This window comes from Symsagittifera roscoffensis, unplaced genomic scaffold (genome assembly GCF_963678635.1).
Source record: "Symsagittifera roscoffensis unplaced genomic scaffold, txSymRosc1.1 SCAFFOLD_231, whole genome shotgun sequence".
NCBI lineage: Eukaryota > Metazoa > Xenacoelomorpha > Acoela > Convolutidae > Symsagittifera > Symsagittifera roscoffensis.
Window position 1 is genome coordinate 65,517 of NW_026971634.1, and position 19,707 is coordinate 85,223.

General features: G+C 31.4%; 1 protein-coding gene across 1 annotated transcript in view; it reads left to right on the forward strand.

Moving 5' to 3' along the window:
* LOC134856622 (tetraspanin-18-like) overlaps positions 1-17,236 on the forward strand; it is a gene marked incomplete at its 3' end in the record, with an annotated part of 74,627 nt that extends 57,391 nt beyond the window's left edge. The window contains 1 exon segment of the mRNA XM_063872893.1: positions 17,097-17,236. Within this exon segment, the coding sequence (XP_063728963.1) occupies positions 17,097-17,236 (140 nt within the window).
* Positions 17,237-19,707: the final 2,471 nt, after the last annotated feature.

Consider the following 19,707-nt stretch of genomic DNA (forward strand, 5'->3'; position numbering starts at 1 on the left):
TTGCCCTTTTCTTTGTTAATGACAAAACTTTGAAACTTGTACGATTCTGCTTTTTCAAATAAAACAATTTTGGAAAAAAAAATTTTGAAAATGCAAAAGACAATTCCCGCGCATGGATTCTAGTTATAAAACTGCAATTTTGTCATGATCGTGTGTAAAAACTGCGTTGAAAAATTCAGATGCTTTGACGTTATGAATCGTGGTTGTAATTAAATTTTGAGCATCGACAACATCTAAAGGATTTTTTTGACTTTTTTGCCCAATTAAAAAAGATATGACACGTTTTTGTGCAGCCAAATAATTTTTGCACGTGTTTGCGCCTTGTCAAAATACATCTTTATTTTTTTCACACGAAATAGGTTTCAGCCATATTAAACAGATTACGTTTTTCTTTCTTCTTTATATAGATACAATTGTTTTTTAAGATATGTTTTTTGTTGTCTTTTTAATTGGGTATATCCTCCTTACTAAACTGGGAGACCCTAGATCTCAGATTCTTCAAAGAAGCGCATGGAAACTTTTGATTGCTTGAAAGCAACTCTTCTAGGTGTATTGTTCTTTTGTGCAGCTTTTTTACTAAACAATTTACTCGGACACAAGTTTTTCGCTCAACTTTATGGGCAAAGACAATGAAAAGCTGAGCAGAAATTGTTTAGCGGTACTTTTCAGACTTTCCGCGTTTTTTTTCTGGCTATTTTCTGCCTATTCATGCTTTTTCCTCGTATTTAAACCCACTGCGGCTAATGATGAGGCGCGTGACCGCAACCCTTAAAACCTCGAATTAGATTGCAATCCTCGATTCGCGAGGCTAAATATGCAAGAGATTCGAATTAAGAAGTTTATCTGAAAATGGTTTTTAACTTTTTTCTGAACAATTCTTCTAAATATATTCAGCTGATCTTAAACAGTTAGGCTCGTTGACCGTGTTTTCCTTGAAGAACAATTTGTGGATAATTCTGGATCTCAAAAAACTCTATAATGAATAATTTTTGCGACAGAATTCGATATAAAAGTATTTAATTTTCTAGGCAGTTTTAGAGACACGCTAAATCGCAGTTATCGTTGTCATTAACAAAAATTGTGATGCTTTTGTGCAATTTTTTGTGGAACAATTTACTCCAACACAAGATTTTTGCTCAACTTTATGGGCAAAGATAATGAAAAACTGAACAGAATTTGTTTAGCGCTACTTTCTGGACTCTCCGAGTTTTTGTTCTTTTTTTTGCGGTTTCATGGGGTGTTTTTCAGCGTATTTAAACTCGGAGCGGGGCCCTTAAAACCTCGACATAGGTAGCAAACCTCATCGGCTAACGCTATATCTCTATGAGTTTTGAATATTCAATTTTATTTGAAAAACTTTCAATCATTTTTTGTATTTTTTCCAAACAATTTTTCTCAAAACCTTCAGCTTATCTTGAACAATTGGGCTTAAAGACCGTCTTCCACAAATGTTTTTTTATGCGTATATAAACAATTCTGAGTCATACGATAAGAGCTGTTTTTTTTTCAATCAACAAAAATTATTGTCTAAGTTTAGCAACTGATTCAATTAAATTCTCAATTTTTACATAACATATCACCTTTGCAGTAACATGGTCTTAACAGATGCAACAAGTTATGAGCCCAGAATACGATCTTCAGAATATCTCAATTAATTAAGGTAATCTACCTATTTCGAATAAAAATGAGTATCAAACTGCGGGTTGAAAATATTAAAGAGTTCTGGACTACCCATAGCTCATCATGTATCGATCATGTTTTTAAAAATATGCATCACGAGGTATCAACATTGAAATGCACTGTCAGTTATCACTACGCCCTGCTGATTAACACTGATCTAGAAAGGCATTTTGAAATTAATACTCCTAGAAATATCGAGATTTCAAATGTTTATTGGAGGAGACTAGGGCATGTAAACTGCTTTTTCTACTCAATCATCGCTTATAGAAAGCTTTTAAGAACCTGGATACTTTTTCTCTAGAAATAATTGCTAGAATAATGGTAGATACTTATAACAATTATAGTCCTAAAAAACTGTCACATGGAACAAAAAATCGCAGTCTTGGATAAGTCTCGATTTGAAAAAACAATTTAGGAAATGAGATAAACTTCATTTGCTTCTAATTAACAAACCAACTGGAGAGAAAAATCTTTCTATAAAACTCAGTGTAAATTGGTCAATCGGTTGATGCGTAATACCAAGAGAAACTACTATGATAGAAAAATCAACTTGCAAAGCAATGCAAAAAGTCTTTTCAACGCTTTTTGAAAAATTTTCCGGACAAACTTCTTCAATTGGTAGTAAAATTGATGTTGATGATTTTGACAACTTTTTTGTGCAAGTTGGTCTAAGCCTTGCAACCGATATACCTTGTAATTTTACTACTGCAGACATAGAAGCAAATGAAAAATATTTTTTTTGTCCAACTGATGAGTCAGAAGTCTCTATTGTTAGAGAAAAACTGAAAAACAAAACGTCCGTCGGTCATGATGGCATCAATAATAGGATGGTCAAGTTTTGTGCACCAATAATATTGCCATTTTTAATTTTCTGTTTTATTCAATGCTTTAATTCTGGCGTTTTTCCAGACATTTGTAAAATTGCAAAAGTACTTCCAATTTATAAAACGGGAAAACCGACAAAACGGGTTGAACGATAGCTTCTCTTTTTCGAATTCCTTCTGCTGCTGAATAAAGCATCATTTTGCTTGTGAAAAATTTTTATTTTCCATGCTTGCACTGCTCCTCATTTCAGACCAATAAAATTTTACTCAAAATAATCTGATTCCTGATAAAAATACAGAAATTCCCCCCGATAGTTGGAAGTTGTCGCTTCCACATGAAGTTGTCGCATCCTAAAAATTCTCTTGTAAACATTGCTATACTGAAACGAAATGGAATTAGATGGAAAATGGCTGTGAACGAAATGGATCGCACGATTACTGAAACGAAATGGAATTAGATGGAAAATGGCTGTGTTTGAAAAAGTGATTTTATTCTAGCTTCAATTGGTGAAGACTTTTCATGACGGAGCAGTTGCTTCACTGACAAGGACTATAAGGCTTGCTTCACTGATAATGACTACAGTTTTGGAGTATTTCAAAAAAAAATTAGTAAAAAGTTTACAAACCGGTGATGTACACCAATCTGATGATCCAATTAGAACCTGTGTTATCGATTTCATTGGGTCTGGTGAGTGTTTGAGTGAATTTGAGTAAAACCGCCAAAAAATTTCGACCCATAATTTTGCTAAGTACTTTCAGCAAAAATTTTGAAAAAAATAATACACATTCGCATGATTAAGTTTATACCAAAATGCAAGCTTTTGGTGCCTGAACAGTTTGGGTTCCGGCGCAGATATTCTTGTGTGCATGCAATAGTTTCTGCAATCGAAATAATGCGTCAAGGTATAGATGATAAAAAAAATCTAGATTAGCGCGTTTTATAGATCTTAAAAAGGCTTTTGACACAATTGATCACTCGATTTTACTAACCAAATTAGATTTCTATGGGTTCAGCGGTATAACAAACACTTTTCTGCAGTCTTATTTAACGAATCGTAAGCAGTATGTATCCTTTTGTGGAAAAAATTCTCAACTAAAAACATTACGTTCGGAGTTCCCCAAGGATCTGTCTTAGATCCACTGCTGTTTTTACTCTATATTAACGACATGCCTAAGAAAGTAACGAAAAGCTCAATTTGTCTGTTTGCTGATGATACAACGATTCTTACTACGTGCAAAAACAATCGATTGATAAAAATTTTAATCAGGACCTTAAATCGATAGAAAATTGGTGCACAAATAATAAATTAACCATCAATATTGATAAAAAGCAAGTATCCAAAGTCGGAAGGATTTCAAAAGAATCTGAAATTTTTTTAATTAAAAACCTAATGTTGTGAACTCCTTCAAGTATCTTGGGGTTGTGGGAGATAATAAGCGCTGTTTTAAGCAACACATAGATCATGTTTGTAAAAAGTTAGCTAAATTTAATGGAATTCTTTACAAAGCAAGAATTGTTTTTTCTAGAAGATTTCTTCTTAGATTTCATCAAGTTTATGCAAAAATTTTAATATTATACGGCATCTTACTTAATGGATGTGCGTCCAAAACAAATTTAAGCAAAATCCTTTTAACGCAAAAGCGAACTCTGAGAACTATTTTCTTTAGGCGCAAATTTGATCAGAGTACGGAAAAGTTTTCAGAATATATTATTGATAAATTTTTTGAATTAATTGTAGATACTGTTTTTAAAGAAGTTATTTATCAAATACTTGGTAAATTGCCATTAAAATTTCGGATTTTAATCAACTAAATAACTGTAGGTAAAATCGTGCCCGTAGCTTGAAAATGCAGCGTTCAAAGTCTGTTAGAACTAACTGCTTATTGCATTCGGTTAGCTTTAAAGTGCTCAAGTTTTTTCAATTTTACTGTTTAAATTTTAAAATTTGTACTGAAAAATTTACTAGAACACAAGATTTTTGTTCAAACTTTTAGGCAAAGACGTTAAAAAACTCAGTAAAAAATTTTAGCGCTCTTTTTGGGACGAGGTTTGAGACCTTAAAACCTCGAAATAGGTCGCGAACTTCGACCGCTAACGCTATATCTCTATGAGTTTTGAATGAACAATTTTATCTGAACAACTTTCGATCAATTTTCATGTTTTTTCAAAACAGTTTTTCTAAATATCTTCAGCTTGTCTGAAACAGTTGGGCATCATGACCGTACTTCCAACAAATTACATTTTATGCGTGTATAAACAATTCTGGGTCAAACGATAAATGCTATACTTCAAATGATTGCTCAAGTTTTTCTTAACACATCACTTTAGCGGTGACATAGTCCTAAAATATTCAAAAGGTTATGAGCCCAGAAAAAGATCTTCCGAATATTTCATTAGGTATGATAATCAGCTAATTTTCAATAGAAATGACGATCAAATTGCGGGTTGAAAATATTAAAGAGTTTTAGACTAGCTATATTCTCCTGTTCTCCTGACACTTTTGGTTTTGTTTTGGTCAAGTCTCAAGAAAATCTATATCGCCAAATAAAGTAAACGGTGAAAAAAGATTTAAAAAGATTTAAAAAAAGATTTAAAAAAAGAACATATACCAGTGCTGAATAAATAGCGATTGTTTATAATAATCTGAATAAAAGCTGGGAAGAGCTTGACACATAGCAGCAGCCATCTGGAACAATATTTTTGCTAAGAATTGTGGATTTATATAGTAGAACTAACGCCTACGTGATTTCGGCATATGGAAGTTTCATATAAAAAGTTCCATATTTGGTACTACTTCCATATATAGAAATCATGACTAGTCATACTTCTTACTTCCATTTTCATTTAATCTCAAAATCATTTTTCTCATTACTCTTTATCTGATTAGTCTGTTCTTCAAAAATGGTTTTCAAGAAAAGACACCAGTCCCAAGTATATTGAATTCTCAAAAATCAAACAAGAATTGGGAGATTTGTTTGGTTCCAAAAATCTTACAAACGAAAATTTGATTTTGAACCTTGCTTTCAACTATTAAAAACTAAAAATTTGGGACAATTTGAAAAGTCGCAACAAGTCTATTTTAGTCAAAAAGAAGTTGAAGCCTTATCGACAATCCGTTAAATTTTTAATCACGATTCTGAAAACCTTGGACTCGTACCTATATATGAAGCCAAATCTAGCAAAGAATCAACAATGGATCAGGAGCTGGACATCTGTAACAGAATATATGAAATAGCAACATACAACATGAGGAGGGTGTATGAAACCTCCTTTCATTCAGATTTGACTCTTCACTGCAAAAGAGAATGAAGCAATGAAACAAGTTGCCTATGTCAACTATATTTTGAACGAATTCAAAGAACTGTCCCATATTTTGAGAGACCTAATGTTTGTTGATAATTGTAAGCCTCAGTAATGCTTTGTGATGTTTTGTATGTTTGTTAATTGAAATATTGTTGGTTCAAAACTATTTTTTGTCACTGAGGTGCTCATTTAAGGCTAGGATATCTGAGGAAAAGTCAGTCAAAACATAAAAATTTAATCAAAATTGACATTAAACACTACCCAAATATCCATTGATTTCCCAGTATTTGTTTAAGAAATTACAGAAAAACTTATTTGATTACTGCTTTTATCAAAATTTAAGTAAAATTTGTCTTTTTTGACAAAAATTACAAACAAAATATTTATTTAATAAAAACAATGTCCATATTTTTCGAATTTCTGAATTTCATTGGTTGTTTTCAGCTTGTTTTACCTTAATTTGACGTTTTGATAGGCTACTTGAATTTCCCTAAAATTAATTAGTCTCTAAATAAGGGAAAAACATTTCATGCTGATTACAAAATAAATAAAAATGGTACAACATTTCGAGTTTTTTCATGTTTCTTTGTTAGTTTGAGAAAGAAAAATGTTTCAATCAAAAGCATTTTCAATGTCTGAAAGCGACACTCATCAAGTTTTAAGATTGAATTACTACAGAAAACTACAAGAGTGGTGGACGCAAGACGCTGATGGAGATTGTCGTAGTTTCAACTTTTATAGAAACACAAAAAAATCAATAGTTTTGTTAAAAAGATGGAGAGGAGGTTTCAGAAAAAAAGAGTACTGCCAAACTTATCAACAATGTTTTTATTTAGAAGAGTTAGTTAAGATTGAGTGATTGCTCAGTAAAAAAAAAACAATGGAAGAGCCTATGAAACAGAAATTGAAGACAAGGAGCATCATTTTGATTACTGTTTTCAGTTTGATACAAATGCAAAATCTAGATTTTTCCGATTATCTTTTAATCGATTATTCAAATTTAAAAAATTTCCGGTTATTTAAACACAATATACCAAGAAGAAAACAATAAAATTGTATTTTTTGGTAATTTCTATTTTCACTGGTTAGAAATAGAAAAAATCCAAAAAATTTTGATCGAAATGTCAAAATTTGAATTGAGTATCGAGAAAATTTTATAAACCAGACAAGAAATCTCAAAAGAGTCATCAATTCTGATTTTTACCAAAAAAATTACTCAATTCTGATTGTTTGACATCAAAACTGTTGAAAACTCTGTGAGAAAAAGATCTCAATTCTGATTGGTTGACATTAATATTGTTGAAAATTCCTTGACCATTGAAGCTCGACTCTGATTGGTTGATATCAAAAAGACAATTTTTTCCTTATAAGTAGTGCTCGATTCTAATTGGTTGATTCCCTTTCTGATTATCTTTCACGTTAAAAACATTTGGTTGAGAAATTTGCTGTTTTTACTTATCTTTATTCACTTTTGAATTTATTCAATTTTCTTTTCTAAAAATTTGGGACATTCTAAATCTCCCATTTTTTCTTTCTCTTCTTATTGAGATGCCGTCATTGAATAGAAACGAAAGAAATGCATGTCTTGAATGTGGCAGAGAATACACACGTAAAGATGCGTCATGACATCGAAAGCACTGTGGCGTTTCAAAAAGTTCCAATTGTGATTTTTATACAGATAGCAGCGAGGAAATCATTAATCATATCAAGAAGAAGCATTCTTCTTTTCAACATAATGTTAAATTATGTGCTCAACACTCTCAAAACACACTTCAAGAGAAGGTAAAATTGATATTTTTTTAAACTAAAAACATAAAAAGAAAATATTTTGAATCATACTTTTTTACTGAATCTGAAAAGTCCATACACTAAATTTGAAAAAAAAACTTCTAGTAAAGATTATACAGTTTTTTCATTATTATTCTTGTTCTGTCATTTCTTTTTTTATTCAAAGTTTCTGATTGATGATAAAACCAGCAACAACCGAGTTCAATTTGTCGTGAAATTTTCAATGGAAGTCGATCCAAAAATCTTTAATCTACAGTAAAAACTCCTTTGGTTGCAAGCTTGCGGAGATTTTGTTCCAATAAATTTGTAGAAAAACAGAATCACATTAAAGTGACCACTTTAAAGTTTTCCTTGCTTAGTGCTTGTTAAAGTATAGAGTAGTGCAAAGCAGATATTGGGGAATGGTTTACTAAGAATTATGTTTTTTTTGCTTATTTTCTACAATTCAGAAAAGAAATTGATAACTGACCTGATAACTGACCTGATAACTGACCTGATAACCGAGTCATTTCTTTTTTAATTCAAAGTTTCTGATTGATGATAAAACCAGCAACAACCGAGTTCAATTTGTCGTCAAACTTTCAATGGAAGTCGATCCAAAAATCTTTAAACTACAGTAAAAACTCCTTTGGTTGCAAGCTTGCGGAGATTTTGTTCCAATAAATTTGTAGAAAAAGTGAATCACATTATAGTGACCACTTTAAAATTTTCCTTGCTTAGTGCTTGTAAAAGAATAGAGTAGTGCAAAGCAGTTATTGGGGAATGATTTACTAAGAATTTTGTTTTTTTTTGCTTATTTTCTACGATTCAGAAAAGAAATTGATAACTGACCTGGAAAAGACTTTAAAAAATGAATGTTTTGCTAGCCTTTGAAAATTTCAGGATAACCATATACATCATTCTCAACCAAAAAAATTCTTCAATATAGAAATTCAGAGTTGAAACAGCAATATCAGCTTAGGAAACGGATTCGGATTAAGGAATGTTCGTTAAATTGATTCATTTTTCCTCCTAAAATTCAGTTTTCAACTAAATAGTGTTCAAATAGGATTAAGTTGACAGATAGTCGATAAAGCAGAAACTGAGAAAACAGTATTTTGAGATACAAACGCAATATAATTCATTAGGATTTTTGAGATTAATTTTCTGGAATTAAGCTTATAAAATATTACTTGAGAAAAAATCCAACATAAAAGTGTAAATTTAGAAACGTTTTTATCATTTGATATATTCGTAAATTTAATATGAAAATCCAGATGTTTCGAGGAATTGACTCTGACATCTTTCGAAAGATGATACATGAAGCATGAAACAAATATTTTTCTTTCAAGATCTACATTTCATTATCTTGGATAAAAAACAAAAATTTGATGGAGAAAGATTTTTAGAGAAAATAAGATGGAGATTGGTGAGAGTTTCTAATCAAATTGAAACTTTAGCAGAACCAGATGTAGGATCTTCTAATTATTTGAATTTTAACTTGAATAAACTCATTTAGACACAGAGCAAAAATTTTGTTCTGGTTAGCTTCAATTTTTCTTTTTAAATTTGACAACTTGATAGAACTATAGAGTTTTCTGCTTAATAACTTTCGCAAATTACAGCTTAATCAATTCAATCGTTAAAATTTGTACCTTGATTTCCTTTGCTAAATTGATTTTTTCAAAAAGCGATCGCTTAGAAGTTTTTAAATGTTGCAAAAATATCGAACTAAGTTCCCCTCCGTATTTCTACTTCCGAAGGTTTTCAGATTTTAAACAATAAAGCAGCTCTTATTTTACTCTAAAAAATCAACGTGAAAATACACCTTCAAACTCTCAATTATACACGTGCTTTCGAATGCGTTAAACAGCACCGATTCTTTCTCACTTAGACATTTTTAAGAAAACTTCCGACAAAAATCAAGAATAAAAAGCGATTTAATTATAATTTAGCAACTGAACAAGGGAAACTAAAGGAGAAAATGTACAAACTACATGGTAATAATTAGACGTTATCAGTTCTAATTTATCTCTGCCAGCAAATTGTTCGTTCAATTGATACTATTTTCTCCTTGATTCCCCAGTTCTGACTAAACTTTCTTGCAAAATGAGTTCAATAGCGAAACATGCATTGAGCACAAAGCAAGAATAATCTTAAAACATAGAATTTTTCTCCAGAAAAATCTTGAAATTCAAGTCGCAGAAGCAACAGAATGATAATCGACAGTTATGAAGAAGATTTTGTTGAATTTCAGACAATATCTACTATACTTTTAAGAAAAATTTACCCCAATTGTAGTCAATTTTAGCAATAAACTGTTCATTTTTCATTGATCCGAAATTTATTATTGTCAAAATGAAAACTTTCTCACAAGTTGTAATTTTTGTACAAACTTGGATTACTCATTGAGAAAAAACTGAATCATGGAGTTGAATCATGGAGTTTGACCTAGAAAGTTCAAATAATTTTGCTCTTTTTGCTCAAATGATTTGAGATTGTTACTTGAATTGTCCCTGAAATTAACGCAAAAACCAGTTAACTACACAAATAAAAGGTTGAAAATGGAAACAATTGGATAGATTTGAACAATTTTTTCTTCACTTTCTCAAAAATGACCATTATTTTAACTATTTTACGGAAGTTTAAAAAATGATTCAGCTATTTTGAGCTTTTTACAGTAATCAGAGCATTATAAAACCAGTTTTTTAGCTCAAATTATGCTAATTCATATTTTTACAAAATTTTGAGAGAAAATTGTGGAGAAACCCATGTTTTTATTCAAAATTTTGTATAATTGTTTCAACATGATGCCAAACAAAATTTATTTTGAGGTCAATTTTAACCTCTGTACTTAAAAATATTTTTTCAATTAGACCAGAAACAACAAAAAATAAGCAAAACTTCAAGATTTTTACAATTTTTTTTCCAAATTTTTTAAATTTTTGCAATTTTTTTCCAAAAACATTGAGCTTTTTCGAAATTTCACTAGGTTTGAAACCATTATGAGGTTTCACTTTGGTATTCACCGCTTTATATAACCGGATTCTGAGCTAAAATTAGCATAAATTTTATCGTATTTTAAAATTTTGAGTGAAAATTGTGGAAAAATCCATAATTTTATTCAAATTTTTGTACCATTGTCTCAACATGATTCCAATTAAACTAGAAGTTGAGCTTAATTGTAAACTTTGCACGTAACTATGTTTTACAACTAGATCAAATGCGACAAAAAAATTAACCAAAACCTGAGAGTTCTGCAATTTTTTCCAAAAAAAAAATTTTGCAATTTTTTCCAAATACTTTAGTTTTTTGCAACTTTTTTTCCGAAATCTTGATTTTTTTTGAAGTTTCAGTAGGCCTTAGAAAATTTTCTCATATTTTCAAACATATAAAAACAATAATCAAAACATCTAAATCGTAGAAGTTAGCTAAGCAATGCAAATACCCACAAAATCGAGCTCAAACAATTAGGGCGGCAAAAATATTTTCTGAAACTTTCCATTTTACCATCTGAAATTTTACCATCGTAATACATTAGGAGTCCTATTCCCTGTCCTAATAAGTTCCTAATTCCCTACAAGGAATTTTTTACACATAGGGAAATCTATACGCTATACATGGGATGGGAAATTCGGACGCCATTGGGAAATTGGGAAATTGGGAAATTCTTACCATCTTAATTAGGAAACCTATTCCCTATCTTAATACTTAGGAAATCATTCCATATCTTAATATATAGGTTGGTGACTGGATGCTCTATTCCCTATCTTTATACATAGGGTTCACCACCCCCCCCCCCCCCCCCCCCTCACCCCCACCTCAGCCCCTACATATACTACTATCGTGATTTTTTTCTAACTCAAAATAGGTTTCAGCCATATTAAACAGATTAGGTTTTTCTTTTTTCTTTAAATGGATACAATAACTTTCAAGAAACTTTTTTTGTTATCTTTTTCAATTGAGTATATCCTAACCATTCTGTGGGACTCTAGATATCAGGTTCTTTCAGGAAGCGCATGGAAACTTTTGAATACTTGAAAGCAACTTTCCTAGAAGTGTTGTTTCTTTGTGCAACTTTTTACTGAAAAATTTACTAGAACATAAGATTTTTGCTGAAATTTTTGGGCAAAGACGTTAAAAAACTTAGTAAAACTTTTAGCGCTACTTTTGGGACTCGAGGTTTGCGACCTTAAAACCTCGAAATAGGTCGCGAACTTCGACCGCTAACGCTATATCTCTATGAGTTTTGATTGAACAATTTTATCTGAATAACTTTCAATCATTTTCATGTTTTTTCCAAACAATTTTTCTAAATATCTTCAGCTTGTCTGAAACAGTTGGGCATCATGACCGTACTTCCAACAAATTACATTTTATGCGTGTATAAACAATTCTGGGTCACACAATAAATGCTATACTTCAATTGATTGCTCAAATTTCTTTTACCACATTACTTTAGCGGTGACATAGTATTAAAATATTCAAAAGGTTGTGAGCCCAGAAAAAGATCTTCCGGATATTTCATTAGGTATGATAATCAGCTCATTTCCAATAAAAATGACAATCAAATTGAGGGTTGAAAATATTAAAGAGTTCTAGACAAGCTATATTCTCCTGACACTTTGGTTATGTTTTGGTCAAGTCTCAAGAAAATCTATATCGCCAAATAAAGTAAACGGTTATTTTTGTTGAAAAAACCATAAAACTGACGAATAGTGTTTTTAAAAGTAAAATTATGGCTCTGAATTAAATTATACGGTTCTCAATGATTGATGAACCAACTTTCAATGTAAGTCAAGTTTTCAAGTCTTTTGTTTGCTCATAGAAGTTAACCCGGCCTTTAATAAAAACTCTTTAGAATCTTTACTCGGTTATTCCAATATTGTTTTCAATTATAACCATATCACCTTGACAGAAACATGGATTCAAATTTTTTGATTTGGTATCCGCAGCGACCCGGACTAAGAACCCTTCTATACTGTTTTTATAGTTATAAAATAACTCACATCGCTTTTGTAGCTTAGTTAGTTTCTGTTGTTTTATTAAAATAAAGAACTTCATAACGTAAGCTTGGCATTTTTGTACTTTTTTCTAGAAACGGGTGAATGAAGAATAATTTAAGTTTCAAAGTTCACAGATGGCTCCGTATTTTGAAAGAAACTCAGACAGTTAAATCATCAATGGCTGAACTAATTTATGATCAACGTATTAATATATGAACACATAATCGGTGTTTAATTTTCAACAATCTATTTATCTCATCAAAGATATACCCGATGACAATATAATTCTACGAAGGTCCAGACAATCAGTCTTTATCCTGTTAGCACCCCCTGACAAGTCCAAGTTTGATCAGATCATTTTTGATCATAAATTCCATAATTACAGCCAAAATTACTTAATCATTAATCAACATATATGAACAATGATAAGAAACAAAGAAATGTTGGCTTCTGAAAACTGGTGATACCGTCGTTTTATGTGTAAAATTTGTCTAGAACGCAATTTTGCGTGAGCTTCCGTTGTTCAGTTGTTATACTCACCCTTAGAAAGGGAAGAAATTGGGTTCGGGAGTGAACTTATCTATGCAAAAACAGGTACTGAAAATCATATCATCATGTGCCTTCAAATAATATTGCATCTTGTATTCTTTTCCGTGTTCGTTCAAAAGGCAGTATTTCTAACGAAATCTTCAAAAAAGGCACCACCAAGTGTCACGAAAAGTATAGTTCTGTAGTTTCATTTATAACAACATTAGGCACCTATTGATCCAATGTTTTTTTTTAAAAAACCAGCAGCGCTACGACTACGCTCAAACAATCGAGTGTGATCTTTTTGTTGAATAAATGTGATTATTGAAAATCGGTTCGAAAAAAAATAATATAAACTCGCTTACAAATCGATTACGAATCAGTTTCTGTAACAACAAACTGATTCTTTAACAAATCAGCTTTTGTCTATGGCAAAGTTACGGCAAGACCGCTTGTATCAGGACGAAGGAAGCCCTGAATGTTCCAACTGCGTTTCAATTTCTATAGAACAAAAAAAAATTTAAAATAGAGGAAGTTTTTGAAAAAAAAACAGAACACTTTTCGAAAAACTTTCGTTCATGTTTTCTTTCTAAAAAATCAACTCCCACACTACAGCATATAGCAAACAAGCATATAGAAAAGTCTTAAACAGACCAAAGACTATGCCTCAACCCAAGTGAAATATATCGCGCGTTAATTTTCTCAAATTTGAATCCTTTAAACCCTCATGATTTTCTAAACATAGATCACAGGTGAATTATCTTTTCATTTTTTTAGCTCAGGACAACTTTACCTTTCGATTGTTATTTATAAACTCCTTCGATATTTGATCACATAATTTTTGATCATAAAGTCCATAATTACAGCCAAAACGACTCAATGGTTAAACAACATATATAAAATTGATAAAAAACAAAAAATGTTGGCAACTGAAAACTGGGTATATCGTCGATTTTAAGTGTAAAGTTTGTCTAGAACGGAATTTTGCGTGAAATTCCGTTGTTCAGTTATACTCACCCACAGAAAGGGGTAGAATTTTTTTCGAATCTGAACTTAGCTATGCAAAAACAGGTAGAGAAAATCATATCAATGTCGCTTTTTGTAAATTTTTGCGTCTTTGTTCGAAAAGCGGGTATTTCAAACCAAATCTTCAAAAAAGGCACTATCCAGTGTCAGGAAAAGTATAGTTCTGTGGTTTCATTTATAACAGACATTAGGTACTTTTGATTCAAAGTTTCAAAGTTTGTTCTTTACAAAACCACCAGCGCTACGACTACGCTCAAACAATCGAGTATTATCTCTTTGTTTAAAAAAGTGATTTTCGAAAATCGGTTTGAAAAAAAAATCATAAACTTGCTTAGAAATCGCTTACGAATCAGCTTCTGTTACAGTAAAGTGAATCAGTTACGAATCAATTTTTGTCTATAGCAAAGTTATAACAAGACCGCACATATCAGGATGAAGCCCTGAATGTTCCGACTGCCTTTCAATTTCTATGGAATATATTTTTTTTAAATGAAGGAAATTTTCAAAAAAAAACAGAAAATTTTTTTAAAAAAACTTTCGTTAATGCTTTTTTTTTTCTGTAAATCAACTCCAACACTACAGCTTATAGCAAAGTATGCATATAAAAAAATCTTAAACAGACCAAAGAATAAACCTCAACCCATGTGAATTATATCGCGCGTTACTTGTCTCAAATTGGCATCCTTTAAACCCTCATAACTTTACAGAACATAGATCAAAGTTTGAAGTTTTTTTTTTAATTTGAGCTCAGGACAACTTTACCTTTCGAATGATTTTAGAAAATTCCTTCGCAAATTGCTAGTTAAAAAGATTGTTGAAACTTGTTTTTAGAAAAAAACAACCGAGCGCAATTATTGCGTCAATTTTTTCAAAAGTAGGAACGAAAGTTGGAAAATCTAAGCAAACCGTAGCAAATTCTATGCCATGTCGGAAATATGACGTAAGTTGCAAAAATCTCACTTTGAATATGTAGCAACGTTGAATATGGGCAATCAACTAATAAACTGTTCCCATTCAATTTGGCAAAGACCTTTTTAATAGCTCAGTAAAAAAAATAGAAAATTCGAAAACATACTTCTGCTTGTTTTTTGAAAGATCCTGAGTAGAATTTAGGTTGAGTATTCATCCCTAGGTGAAATTGTTGCCAATCAATTTGATTTTTGTTAAAAATTGTTGCAAAAAATGTGAAACTGAAAAATGTGAATAATTTTTAGATGAAACAAAAGCAAACTGAGCCAATGCATTAGGAAATTCAAGTTCTTAAATAGAGCTGAAAACTTACAAGATGTACCATCTTTTCTAGTTTTAAAGTTAACCTATTTTTTTTAAAAAAGAAAACGATAACTGAAGTTCACTAATAGCCAATTCAGTTGATAGTGAATTTAAATAGATGGCGTGTGAAATAAATAAAAATTGTTGGAACAATTTGAAAGGCTCAAAGTTTTTTTTATTCTTCAATCTGAATTAGTTATTTTAAACGCTTTGATCAGTTGTTTGAATTTGATTCGCGTCATAATTTTTTTAGCTCGTAAAAATTTCATAACAAAATATTTTAATTAAATAATAACAGTCAAGTAATTATGTGTCAAGTAATTTTGTGTCGTAAATTATATGCATCAAACTTTCAAGGTTGTCAAGGTTCATTGAATATTTATGACATTTATATTGTAACTAATCAGAGAAATATCCAGTGTCCATACTTGCAGAACTTTTATTATATTTTGTGATAGTTTCTGTCGGAGGTTATTGTTTTTTCTCTGATTGGTATCAAATGAGTTTGCTTATTTTCCTAAGATAATTATGTGATAAGTGCAAATTTTTAAAAAACTTTCATGTCTTGATCATCCAAAAATGTTTTCGACTACTGTTAGTTGTTATGACTACTGTTTATTTTATGTACTCACTAAAAATTATTCGAAACAAAAAGTTGTTGTAATAAACATTTTAGCAGGCTAGCTAACAATCCTCTGGAAATATTAGTAAATTTTTTCAACATGCATTCCAACAGCTTCATGCTTTCTCTGATATTCATTAGCTCAAAGGGGTCCAACGTGATACACAGGGGCGATACATAAAAAAATAACGACAGCTAGCCTAAAAAATGTACAAAAACCACTGATTCGAAAAATTCAAAATGAAAAAATATATATATCTAGTTTTTTTATTTGTCTCGAAGGTGGTTGAGTTTGAAGAAAGAATTTGAGAAATACAATAGCCGATGTGAAATAAGTATTCAAAAGCAACATTCATCAAAGGGAAACTGAGCAGAAAGCACTTGGGTAGACAAATGATCCGAAAAACAAAATTGCCATAAAAACTTTTAAACATTTAAACTCGCGTTTACAAACAAACGGAAAAGCTTACGTTTTTAAAAACCCGTGGCATTTTTTTGAGCAAAACGAATCATAGTTACAGTGGTTTTTTTGAGAGAGTGTTGAAACTAGAAACTTCACGTGGTACCGTATACTTCACGTATACAGGTCAGGATTTTGACTTGTATAGTTTGACCAAGTTCAAAAAAAACAAGAGGCCTAGAGTCTACACTGAAAGTTGAAACAAAGTCAAACTAAGGTCCAACCAAAAGAAGAAAATTGGCCAGGCTGTGGTAGACATGAAAATTGAGATCAAGTGAGAGCTCTTCCTCATACACATTATTGCCCTAGTAGGGGATTGTATAAAAAATTACTGGCGGATGGTCCACAAACCGCCATAATACAAACCTCCATATCGTGAAGCGGAAATTACATCAGAATAACTTAAATTACATCATAACTCAGTAAAAATTGCATACAAACAATAGCAATCTGTTTTTATGTTGCATAACAGTTCTAATTTTCGGCTTTTTGGAAAGTTAATGTTATATTCAGCTTGTTGGCCCTTCGGCTTATTGACCTACCACCGATTTACAATCCAAAAGCGAAGGCCTTACTGCTACGTTAAGTGTGTCCTATTTCATTTCAGGCGAGGCCGGTCAGGACCCGGTGAGTATCGGCTGGAATCTGCTGCAGTACTCTCTCCAATGCTGTGGGGTGGAGGGTCCGGGGGACTGGAACCAGACTAACTGGTATGCCACAGATCCACAAGTGCAGGAACTTGACCAGGTAATCATATAATTATTTAATGTTTTTGATGTTTTCATTTTAATGTTTTTAAATAAAAACATACAAATGATGAATCGATATTTGATGAAAGTAGTTTCAGAGCAAACAGTGTTGCCTTTTTCACGTAAAATTAACTACATGCTCGCCAAATTTGAGATCCTTTGGAATTTTGCTTTTCTTATATTTGCGTCTTTTTCGTCGAGTACATCATATTGAAGTTCTTTTAACAATAATTTTGTTTCTATTAGAAAATCCCGAAAAATCCTCTCGATGTTCAGAAAAGCAGTTTGAAAACTAAATGTATTCAGTTTCTGACACAGTCAGAAATATTCTACTGATGTCAAGCGAAATGGTCTGTCATGATGGTCGGAAAAAGTTTATCTGAAACTAGTATGCAAAGCTTCCTTTCCCATCCCACCGCGCCAAGAAAACAATAAAAAGTTCCTATAAAGAAGTCTAAACCATTTTTTGCTAAATAACTGTGGTCAATTGCCCTTTTGGACACTCTTGTATGCAAACCATTAAATGCTGTTATATGAAACAATATTTTGTTGCAAGCCAAAAAATGAAATCATTCAAATCAAAGCAAGAAATTTCCAAAACTTAACAGGGGGAAATTCAACTTAGACCATGCTCTCTATGATTGGTCAGAAATGTATATAAAAACCTTCTGGGTCAGAAAAAATTGAGATTTCTGGAATTATTATCCAAACACTTTTATAAATGCGCACGCGAAAAGTAATTTTAGTGAAATGGATTTGGAAGATAGCAAAAAAAAACAATTGATTTAAATGAAATAGCAAATCATTTGAATCCAGTCTTTTCAAAAATTGTGTTTGACATCTCTAAGGCTAATGGGAATACAAACTGTTTGCCGCCAACAAGGTAAACTTGCTATCTTAAATTAACTAGTAATAATTGAAATTATCATTAAAAAAACAGTTTCCATCATTCCTCAAAGAATCATATATCAAACAAAATTCGTTATTGAACGACTACCAAATCGGACTTGGGGGGGGGGGGGGGGGGGGGGAATCTGCGACTGCGGGAATCTGTTATCACTTTTACTGAAATGTTTTGTGAAAACATGGATCATTGAATAAACAAACATACTTTGTCTAGATCCTGCTAAAACTTTCGATTCCATTTTTCATGAAAATTTCTTTACAAAAATTGTATATATATATATATATATATAGTTTTTTTGAACAACGCATCAATTCTCCGGCAGAGTTTTTTAGGAGACCGTCAGCAAAATGTTAAAACTCAAAATCATTTTTCTGACTGGCAAACACTCAATCATGGCGTACCACAAGGTACTGTTTTGGGACCATTGGTTTTCATTCTTCATGTGAATGGTTTTAAAAACCAAAAAAGCAGAAAGATGAATTTAGTGCAACTTGTTGATGATACGAGTTCCTTATGTGGAAGAAACTCAAAAGTGGACCTATGAATATCAATGCTAGAAACGCTAAAAAAACGTACTTGAATTTTAAAATGAAATTTTTTTGTTCCTAATGTTGATAAAACAGAATTAATTGTCTCTGGGGAAGAGAAAAATTTAGAAAAAAAACTTGTTTCTAGAGAAGAAACAATTTCCGCAATGCAATGTTCCAGATATCCTAAGTGTTAAAGGACAAAACCTCACCTTTTCAGCAGAATTGAACAACGTTTTCAGCCAAATGGCTGTTGCAATTAAGTCAAAATACTGTTTTCGACATATGGTTTTAATAGAAACAAGAGTTATGTTTTTCAGCTCGTTAGTTTTGTCACTTTTATTTTTTAGCTCAGCTTTTTTTCAAAATCTACCCATGTCTCAAATTAACAGATTAAACCAGCGAATTCACCGGGGAATCAAACTGTGCTATCTCCGCAGAAAAATGATAATGCGTGATCTATTTTTGAAGTCTAAAGTTTTACCAGCCGAATTGTTCATTACCCAACATGGCTTGACAAGAATGTTCGTTGTGGCAAAAAATTTTGAGATAAATGAAATTGGTAGCAACTTTATTTATAACAGAGTACCTGTGAAATGAAATGAACGCCTAAAAAATTAAAACAAAGTAGGTTTCTAAAAACAAATTGGGGAAAAAAATCTGAAGCAAACAATAATTGTTGTAAATGGAACAGCTTAAACATAAAGCTGAAAGAAGATAACTCTAATCAAAAACTTAGGTTTCAACCGTAAATTTTTGAAAGAAATACACGAAAAAAAAACTTTTGATAGATCCAGCAGTTTTTTTTCGAAATTATTTTTTTATTTAGAGAAATAGTATTGTTACTTGTTACATTCATTTTTGTACAATGTGTATTTGTAGATTACCATTGTAGTTGTTGATTTTTAATTTATTTTGATAGTTTCATTTTGAAGCAGCATGTATAGTTAAGCAAGTGGTGATTTTTAATTTAATTAATTGAGAAAAAAAAGAAATTGTTCATGTTGTTTGTACTTCGTGTTTGATAGAAGTGGC